General features: G+C 47.4%; 1 protein-coding gene across 1 annotated transcript in view; it reads left to right on the plus strand.

Annotated features, from left to right (window-relative positions):
- LOC147430761 (uncharacterized) overlaps positions 1-9,514 on the plus strand; it is a 32,867-nt gene extending 23,353 nt beyond the window's left edge. Inside the window, exons 5-9 of the mRNA XM_086493327.1 lie at positions 6,047-6,547; positions 6,679-6,903; positions 7,115-7,147; positions 7,265-8,226; positions 9,099-9,514. Of these exons, the coding sequence (XP_086349453.1) occupies positions 6,047-6,547; positions 6,679-6,903; positions 7,115-7,147; positions 7,265-8,226; positions 9,099-9,311 (1,934 nt within the window). The 3' untranslated portion in view covers positions 9,312-9,514. The remainder of the gene's footprint in view (positions 1-6,046; positions 6,548-6,678; positions 6,904-7,114; positions 7,148-7,264; positions 8,227-9,098) is intronic.
- The last annotated feature ends 1,170 nt before the right edge of the window (positions 9,515-10,684 follow it).

Here is a 10,684-nt window from a genome sequence, read left to right on the forward strand (position 1 = left end):
AGTGGCTCCATGATTCCTTGCTGAGAGCAAGTCTGTTGCACAATAACTTGCTGTAGCAGAATAGGAGAGAGCTTTTCTGGAGAAGGTGATCGCAAAGATGGGGAACCTGATGACGAAGGAACGGGTGATGTGATATGTGGAGGTATAGGTGATGAGGTTGAAGGATTTCTACAAGGCGTCAAAGGTCGTCTTCTGTGATAGTACTTCAGAGGGCTCAGTAGTGGGCTTTGACGCTCAACTGACCTCCTTGTATGTGTCATGCAGTGACCTCCAATCCAACCAAGCTTTGGGTAAGAGAACCTTGAACTGGCTGAAGACTGGTCTAGACTCTACTAGACCAGACGAGTGACCAGACTAGCTGGACCAGGGATGAGGAGGACGAGACCAGGGTCTAGACCAGGCAAGTGACTAGACCAGCTGGACGAGGGATGAGGGACGAGGAGGACTAGACCAGGGTCGAGGGGTATAGACCAGAGACGAGGCAAGTTGGACCAGAGCGAGAGGGGACCAGGCCAGCAAGGCGAGAGACTAGACCAGCTAGATTAAGCTATCAAGGGTGAAACTGGACCAGACCAGGAGGCTGCACAGGCGAAGCGAAGAACCGAGCTACTCAACAGAGTGAGACTTCAGTTGAGGTCCCACCGTGATCGCCAAAATGAGAGCACCTGTAGCGCGGATAATGTGTCGTGCTCTCTACAGTGTGGGTGTCCCCCAGTGCAATGTGCGTGACAATCTCACTCAACAAACAGAAACTCTCTCAACAGAATGAAATACAAGAAACAATGGATAATAACAGAGACATAGCAGTAGACCAGAACATGTGGACTCGACTAACTCAAAGGACCTTGTACAGACTCTGGAGTGGCAGCACACTCAGCTCCAGCCCAGGACTCACAGGTACAAGATGGGGTGTCGAGGCTCAGATGTGCATGGATTGTGTAGCAGTGCTCTGTGTAAGACTCTCTAGACGACTACGTGCAAGATAAGCCCCAACTCCCCCAAAACGACTACTGATATGTACAACCATAAGAGCCACCAACGGCCCATAAATGTCCAGCCAGCTAAGTCTATCTCCAAACTGAGTGGTGGTGGTGACCTGGCCACGACGTCCACTAGACCACCGTAGGTACCCTGCCACGTGTCACTCCCAGCCAAAGGGTCCGTCCAGTGTGAACCAGACCAACTGTAGCTAACTGTCCAATTGCCTGTCCTGTGAAGTGACATTGTAGCAGGCTACACAGCACCTCAAAGCTTCTATGCCTCCACCTCCAACTCAATGCACCAGGAGCAAGGACCACCTCGCCCTTCGACTCGCCCTTTGAATCGGCCCATTTTATGCTACAGATGCGGGGAATATGGGCATTACCAAAGCAAATGCCCTTTGCCCGAAGGGTCCCCTCCCTGCCGTCATTGCCCTGATATGAAGGATCACTACAGTAAGGATTGCCCTAAAATTCGTGCATCCACGGCTTCGAACCCAAGTCAAAGCCAGACTGAGTTTGCCTTTCCCAAGCTCAATTTGATAGCAGTTAGCATTGTTTCTCAGCCGCCCCCTCCTACCCACGTGGTTACCTCTCAAAATAAGCCGCCGCAATTGGCAGAGGAGCCATCGGGCGTCCTCACCCGGGCCCAGAGAGCCGCTCTCGGTCTTAGCATTCCATCAAGTTCAACTCTCCCACACATTCTCACACCAGTGGATACCCTGCATGCTGCTGTTAACAAGCCATCCCCCAGTGCCATGAAAGAATCCAAATCTTTGCTCTCCGATATTGATGAAGCTTTCTTGGAAGCAATTTCCGATCTGCAGAAGATCAAGATACCAGAGGAACAACAGGTAGAAAAAGAGAAGCTTACAGCAGAGACAGTCTTGAAGAACGCTTTCCAACAAGTGTCCCTTTATGACATGTTGCGGCTAGATGCAAATTTTAGAAGTGACACCCTTGCTGTTATTCAATCACTTTATCCTGGAGCAGGTCCTAGTGGCGGGCACCTCCCAGTGCGACCATCAGAGTCCTATATGATATGCAATCCCGCTGCTCCACTCACCGATTATAGAAGCCCTCGCCTGACAGTGTCCGTTTTGGGTCGGAAATTCTCAGGAGTGACAGTGGATGGTGGATCTGGCATCAACCTGATGCCCGAGTTTACTATGTTGGCTCTAGATCTACAGCCTACTCGCCCTGCTCCCTTCACAGTTACGTTGGCCGACCAGCGGACAGTCTACCCAGTGGGCATAGTGGACAATGTGCCTCTGTAGGTACAAGACTTTACTTTTAACTCGGATTTTGTTGTGGTTCGTCTTCCCCAGGTTGAGCGCGGATTTTCGTTGCTCATTGGAAGACCATGGCTACGACACACTAAAGCACTTCATGATTGGGGAAACGACGCAATGTGGATACAAACTTCTGGCTCCCCGATGCAACCCATCCTCTTAGAAGGAGGTATGGATCCAGTGGTGCAACAAGTTTCTTTGTCAATGGAAACCAACACTGAACAAGAACAACCTACTACACCTGAAGGGTCAGACGAAGATCTGTTGGAGTGGTTAGAGGCTACCAAATCTATGCCTTGTTATGGAGTCTCTATTCACTCTTTGCCTGAAGGAACACCCTCTTCAAATGATTCCACAGTAACTAAATCTAATGTGCCACCTGAGCCTATGAAGAAGCATAGAAGTAGTAAGAAATCTCCTCTATAGAAGTAGTAAGAAATCTCCTCTACAGGAGTTCACCCCCCCTCAAACATCAACCCCTTTGGTGTCTGCTTCTCCGACCAAAACAAAGCTCTCCTCTGTGTCTAGCAAACTCCCTTCACGGAGCCAGTCCTGCAAGATGAATTCCAAGATCATGATAGCTGTCTTGCTCATGATAGCTATGTGCTCCTTATTTGCACCTATCTACCCCTATCCCCTCGATCCTATACACAATCAAAATGCCCACATCCTTAGGGTTCACAATTGTAGCAAAGAGATCATCAAGAGCGCCGAACATTGTTGTTCCCATCATCTACAAGAGAGTCACCAAAACAAAAGAGAGCAGACACTAATGCTGTCCCCTGCTGTTGTAGGCTCCTGGCAGCAGGACCTCCTCCATTGGTGATGGCTCCTGCATTCAGTTGTTCAGCGGCTGGTGGAGGTGGAACTAGGCCCGGAGCAGCTGTAGGTGAGCTCCATCATCCCCGCCACTCCTCGTCCCCCTACTCATCCTTGCCCCCTACCCAGCTCTCGACACTCTCCCCCCCTAGTCCCTGCCTACTCGCCCTACCCTCCCCCTCACCCCCTCGCCCTCGCCCTCGCCCTCGCCCTCGCCCTAGTCCCCCTCGCCTCCTACCCCTAGCACTACCTCCTTTGCCCTCGCCCCCTCCCTAGGCCTCGCCCTCTCCCTACCTCCCTTGCCCTCGCCCTCCCCATACCTACCCCCTCGCCCTCGCCCTCACCTACCCCTAGCCCTCTCCCTACCTTCCTTGCCCTCGCCCTCCCCCTCCCACCTACCTACCCCCTCGCCCTAGCCCCCTTACACCTACCTACCCCCTCGCCCTCGCCCTCCCCATACCTACCCCTCGCCCTCCCCCCTACCTACCTACCTACCTTGGATTTCAAGCATTCACTTGGGTACTACCTACCCACCCCTCGGCTTTCAAGCATTCACCTGCGTTCCTTATGGCTTTCAAGCATCCCGTTGTTGTTAATGCTTTTTGTTATGCCATTAAGATAGAGCTTAACCTCACCTGCGTTATTACTCGAGCTTCTGATCATCAGTCTTTTCAACAATTTCATCTACAAGTGAGGACCGTGTCATTTTCTTCTCACTATGGTTATGGAGGATAAAGATGCGCTGGATCCAAACCGAGCATATCTCTTTGTTGAGGAGCCAAGCTGTCTGTTTTGCCGATTGGGATTCTTGGACTATGCAATCATATTGGGTTCTTGCCTATTAAAAGGCTTAAGGCGTTGCAAGTAGGGCAATGTTTTACTCCACTTTTGAGGCATGTAAAGTCATGGTTGGGCCTAGCACCTGCTTCAAGAAATGTACGGATGCAGTACCTAGTGGTTTTCTTTCACAGTTTTTTTCAGTATTCCTCTCACCGAGACGGTGAGCGGTCTTGTGGCGGGCAACCTGTAGCAGGGCTACAGTGTCCTTCACGGTACAGTGTCTTTCACAGGACAGGTCTAGGCTGGTTCACACTCCTTCACGGTATAGTGTCTTTCACAAGACAGGTCTAGGCTGGTTCACGCTGGATGGACACTCTGGGCTGGGGAGTGACACGTGGCAGGGTACCGACGGTGGTCTAGTGGACCTCGTGGCCAGGTCACCACATGGCTGACATTTATGAGCCGTTGGTGGCTCTTTATGGTGGTACATATGAGTAGTAGCGGTTGGTTATTCGATTATCTTCTTCACCTCTGAGCTGGTACGTAGTGGTCTAGAGGGAGTGAGTCGATACACAAAGCACGTCTTCACCATCCCGGCACATCTGAGCCTCGACACCCCCATTGTACCTGTGAGTCCTGGGCTGGAGCTGAGTGTGCTGCCACGCCAGAGTCTGTATCAATCTTTGAGATAGTCGAGTCATATGTTCTGGTCTGCTGTTGTGTCTTTGTGAGCTCTGTTGACGTCTATTGTTTCCTTTCTGTTCAGTCTGTTTGAGTGAGATTGTCACGCACATTGCACCGAGGACCACCCACTGTAGAGAGCACAACACATTATCCGCGCTACAGATCTTTCCTCTTGAAGAGCTGTACGGTGCCGCATAGGGGAAAAGAGAAGCCAACCACTGAGTCCAAGGCCTCTATCCCCCTAGCTGCAAGGAACAGTTCGGAACCAACCCCCATTCACCCGAGGAAGTAGGATGACCTTCGGGAGAGTGTGGGTGTCCCTAGCCAGAAGATGTACTGAGGGAATGCCGGCCGTCTTGGCAGCTACTGAGGCTGTCGTGCGAGGTGTCTCCAGGATAGTCCCAGTCTCTGAGCTTATCCAGTACAAAAGTGGTAGGTACTCCCTCCTCAAACCAGGAAAGCAGACGGAGATGTGAAGGTCCGCCTCCTCTACCAGAACATCTGAAGCTGGGTCAAAACCATGTCTCCACTGTCGAAATTGGGCTCGAACTGCTCGGATGGTCAAGGGGCTCATCGTGACGACCTTGGACGCCATCTCGGAGGTCTCAAACTCTATCTGATAGTAGCCGTGTCCAAGGAATTGAACATCCAAGATCTTGCCCACCTCTGCGAGAAGGCGGGCCTGGAGAAGATCACGCAGCTCTCCTCTGCTGGGTCTGGTGCCGAGAATCTTACGATGACGGAGGCGGGCTGAGGTAGCGGGATGGCGCGAGTGGGCATAGGGGGGGGGGGGGGTCTAGCGCGTGGGTGTGCACTGCAGGGCAGGGGCGGCGCAAAGCTAAGCGGGGCGAGGGGGCGATGGCGAGGGGGGCAGCGCACAGCAGCAGTGAGCGCATCACGTCCTGGAATCTTGATTCCGATTTAGGCAAATTTATGGCGGGGATTCGGGAACTTTGCTAGAGCGGAGTACAAACGTCAATTGCAAGTGTTGACAAGTGTGCGAAAAGATTGATGTACTCCCAGAACCCGAAATATGTAAAGCATCTGAAGACTTACCCGATGGTTGAGATTCTCCTTAACTGGCAAGAGGTCATTGATTCTCCTCGCAAGTCGTGGAAGAAAGCTGAAAGGACAGACGAGTGCAGAAAAGCGGAAACTGTTCTCGTAGAAAGAGCTAGACAAAGCTCTTGAATGAAAGGTGTACTATTCTTCTCCTTTCTAACTGCCCGAAAATCCATGTACTTCGTGTGTTATTTTAAACTATTGTTTTTTTGAGAATTTGGCCACATTTGTGTCCATTATGGGTGTGAAGTATTTATGTTGCTTGTTTTTGTACATCATTTGTGAAGTGTCTAGTGTATGTATACATCTTCTGGAGATATGTGTGTGTGTGTCTGTATGTTTGTTTGTATATGTTTTTATTTGAATGAAGAATCCTGTATACACCTCATCTCTATTGTAACGTGGCTGGATCTCTCTATATTAAAACAGATTTTTCCTACAACTCCTCTATACATGATGTGACATTTGTGGGGATAAAGGAGGAGCTTGTGGGGTGTGTATTCTCAAACATTACAGCGCAGGAGGGAACAGGCAGCAGCTACTGGACCTTCTACATTGCAAGCACATACTACATCATGAGCTCAAGAAGGGCCATCAATGGCACCAACATCAGTAGAGACTGTGAAGAAGGGATGAAGTTTGAACTGGTGGTGCATGACTTAAGTAGTGCCCCTTTGCATCCTCCCCAACTTGCCCCTGCCCCTCTTGCTACGTCTTCTCCGACCCGTGTTGTCACCCCTTCGTATCCTCCACTCCTCGCCCCTGCCCCCCTTGCTTCTACTGCTCCAAGCAGTGTCAACGGTGCTACACAAGTTCTTATCAGGGTACCGTGGCAGCGACAACCCAACATTCCAGACTTCTACAAGACATATATCCAGGATGAGCTCAAGAAAAGAAATATCTCTATCCTGCCTGCAGGATCTGCTCTTTGTAAGATATTGGCTTGTATAATTGTTTGTTGAATGAAGATTGATATGAAGCATTGATGATGAAGAAGCATGTCTAGGGTTACTCTTTGTTTCTTAAACATCACGTTGCTTAGAACTCAATGACTTTTCTAGCTTTCAGGTTTGCTGTGGACAAGCACAACGTTATTGGAGTACTCTCTGAAGATTATGACATTTGTCATATTCCAACCATGCCCAACTCTGTGCATAGAAGCTCAGATGTACCAATTAATCTTCCTGACGAAGGAAAGTACTATTTCATTGATGGGTTGAATGACAATTGTGCTTCTGGAAACATGAGACTTTTTGTGCAGGTTGGACCTAGTGATGCAATTTCAGGTAAACTATATGGCTTCTTGCCTTTAGTTTCCTATAGTTGCTTTCATTCCCTTTCATCTGCAAGCTTTCTATGCACGTAAGAGTATGTTCTAAAGGACTCTTCCCTCTTCTTTCTTCATTTTTGTTATGCAAGTTGCAATCATGAATGTCTGTGCTATTTCAATCGTTCGGTGGTAACGTTCTAGTGACCTTATGGTTTTTCTTGTATCAGGGCGAACCCGTGCAAAACGCTTTCCGATAACGGGTATGCTCACTTTTTTTTTTTTTTGGACCCAGAAGCCAATCTGGTATGGATTTTGAAGGTAGTTAATTTGTGTGACATAGGGTCCTAGAACTGACAAAGAACCACTGCTTATTGCAGCTGTAGTGGTACCTTCAGCGGTCATCACTGTAGGCATGATACTTGGACTCCTCTGTTTCTGTATTCAGAAAGCAAGAGCTCAAGGTCAATACACCACAGTCAATGCCAAAGATTCTGTTATGGGCAATCTTCTAGCAGCTAGTGGTGGGCGAAACACATGCAAAGTATTTACTCTTGAAGAGCTGCAGAGAGCAACAGACAACTTCTCCGCTGATAATGAGATCGGAAGTGGAGGTTTTGGCATGGTGTACAAAGGGATATTGCACAATGGGGTTATTGTTGCAATCAAGAAGATGAAGCATGCTGGGGGGGACGATGCTCATCAATTTGTCAATGAGATTTCTATATTATCGCAGGTTAACCACCGCTACTTGGTGAAGCTCTTTGGCTACGGTGTTGTCTTTGAAGATCCCTTTCTGGTGTATGAATACATATCCAATGGAAATCTTGAAGAGCATATTGCAAAAGCTCAGCAAGGGATCTCGATGGAACTCACTTGGAAGAGGAGATTCAACATCGCCGTTCAAACGGCAGATGCTCTCAAGTATTTGCATGTGCAGGCAAGCCCTCCCATCTTCCACAGGGATGTCAAATCTGCTAACATCCTCTTGGACAAAGATTTCAGTGCCAAAGTCGCAGATTTCGGGCTTTCCAAGCTCGTGGACATTGATGCAACTCATGTTTCTACCATGGTGAAGGGCACGCCAGGCTACTTAGATCCTGATTACTTTCAAAACTTTGTCCTTACTGACAAGTCTGATGTGTACAGTTTTGGAGTTGTATTATTGGAGCTCTTGACCTCAAGGAAGCCCATAGATACTTCAAGGCCTCTAAGTGAGCAGAACATTGCTTCATCTTCAATACCGTTAAACTTGGTTGGGAGGACCAGAGAGATACTTGATTGGCAGTTGATGGAGCAAGCGAGTGGTGATGATTTGCTGGAAATGGATGGTGTTGCTCAGGTTTGTGGCACTTGTCCTTAATCCTGTACACATGCATGAGGTAGCCATAGCCTTCTTTTACTTTACTGAAGAGAGCCTAATATGGGAAGACCAGAAGGTTGAGGTTATAGAAATCCGCAACCACCGGCTGTCATCCTTTTCCTGGCGGTTAATTTCACACACAGACAGGATGAGGTCCTTGAATTGATAACATGATTAGCACAACAGCTATCCCTTGTTTTTGTGAGTTTGTTAGTTTTGAACACATTGTTCGAGTTGCATATCATGTCACTGAGTGTTTACAGTTACCTCCACACACAAGTACATCTTGTACTTGATGAATGTCATCTTTTCTAGACACATTGGGTTGTCCATGTCCGATAGAAAGGACCCCTATGTCTGACTCGTCCAGACGTCCAAACTAGTACGTCAGGCGTCTAGTCTGTTTGACCATTGACTGACTGGCTGTTGTTTTGAGCAAATTTGAGTCCTTTAGGCCACTATTGTCACATGGCCCATGGGCCAAGTCTCAAGGCTCAAGGGTGTGGTTCCAAACTTCAAGCCTCATGTGCTGCAAAGATGCCATTTGGGCCTTTCAACTTTGGCATCCTAAGCTCTTTTCTAGTCTCCCTCTTTTCACTCTCTTTCTTTTGTCACATGTGTCATACTAGCTTTGGCTTAGTCCATTCCGTAGTATTACTAATACAGGACGGTACAACCACCAAGCGCTTGGGCATGTCAAGGCTGCTCACGCATGCACGTAAATCAAGCATGAGCAAGTGTATAGATGATGTGTGTGTAGGGCTTCCTTGACTGCATGTCTCAATGAAAGCATAACAAAATTCTTCTCATTGTGCTGTCTTGTTGCTCTTTTTCTTTTGGTTATAATGCAGGTTGCAGCCTCATGCTTGATCCATGACCGGACAGTGAGACCGTCGATGAGTGAAGGCGTCGAGATGCTGCAGAGAATCAAGGGTTTAAAGCAGGCAGAGCAATTCCTGAGTAAAGTGTCAAACAGAGTGGGACTTGCCACCCAAACTAGTGCAATGCTCTCAACCTCATCACTTCACAATCTTGACAATGAAAGCATGAATACAATGCACTAGTATTTATAAATTAAAAATGATGCACAAAACGAATTATGGTGATAAGACTTATGTCTATATCTATCTATTGTTATTAAAGCCTAAGAGGCTGACATTGAGGAAGCACCACTCTTTTGGCCTTGCCCAAAGGGCAGAGCCTTAGTGTTAACTACTCTTTTTGTCCTCAACTGAAATTACTTTTATTTCTCAATCAATTTTACTTCTTTAAATCAAATCTTACATTATGTAAAAGTATTATATTATATATATTTTTGATTGGTTATGTCAGATTGCACAGTTTTTCCATACGTCAACCACACGCCGGATGCACACGGAAGTACGGATCAGACTACCTGGAAATTCCACACGTCATAGAGCCTACTACATAGGATGCTTAAAAGCCTACATACTACACCACCATGCTTAAAACTTTATACACCAACACAAAACCATAGAAACTTCGGAAATCAAAATTTAGAGACTAGCTTGTGGGCGCGGGAGAAGCTTGAAGGTGAGCAAGAGAGGGTGAGAGGATGGGTTGGCCGTTGATTCGCAGCTCGTGGCTCGCTGATGTGTCGAAATCTCACGCTCCTTGCAATGCTTGCATAACAAAGTCATCAGCCCAACTTGCGCGACCAAAAAGTTGTAGGCGAAAAATTTTTGCCCCAAGTTTTTTGCCAGGGTATGGAATCGCTTTCCATATGCTTTCGTACTCGAACGAGTACGAAAGTACGACTGGGCAACCACACGGGTACGAAAAAACTTGTTCTAGATTGTGGTACATGTTTTGCGCATTTTCAACATTTCTCTACCGAGTTTCTTGCAATGTAGCTCTTTTGTATTATGCTTCCAATTACATGGCATAGGCCTTGTGAGGTTTTCACTTCTTTTTCTTTTTGGTAAGAGTGGCAAATAATCTACATGTCCAACTAGTTGATATGAAATTTGAAGCCACGATAACTTGGACGTTCAAAGCTTATGGTGCGTGTGATTAGATTTTGTAAGCTCGACTTAGGAGATGTTAAGAAGGCTTTGTATCGTTGAGATCAAGCTCCGCGTGCTTGGTATGAAAAGATTCATGCTTACTTGGTTGGCACATGGGTTTTCAAAATAGTCCAACTGAGAGCAGTTTTTATGTTAATAGTGCGTGTGATGTATTTTTTATCATTATGCTCTATGTTGATGATATTAGAATGTGGTTCAAATGTGTGTGCATTACGTCAACACAAGATAGTCTACCAATCATAAAATCCTTTGATCGTACCCTTTCAATGACCCTATACTCCTTTCTTTCTGTGTTGCAGTTTAAGTAAGAAGGGGACTATAGACCATTTTTGCATCGCATGTTTGAAGTGCAAGGAGGGGAGTTGTGAACCAGAGTCTCCACACCTTGT

The sequence above is a fragment of the Adiantum capillus-veneris genome, chromosome 21, assembly GCF_014529385.1.
Source record: "Adiantum capillus-veneris isolate H3 chromosome 21, ASM1452938v2, whole genome shotgun sequence".
Lineage (NCBI taxonomy): Eukaryota > Viridiplantae > Streptophyta > Polypodiopsida > Polypodiales > Pteridaceae > Adiantum > Adiantum capillus-veneris.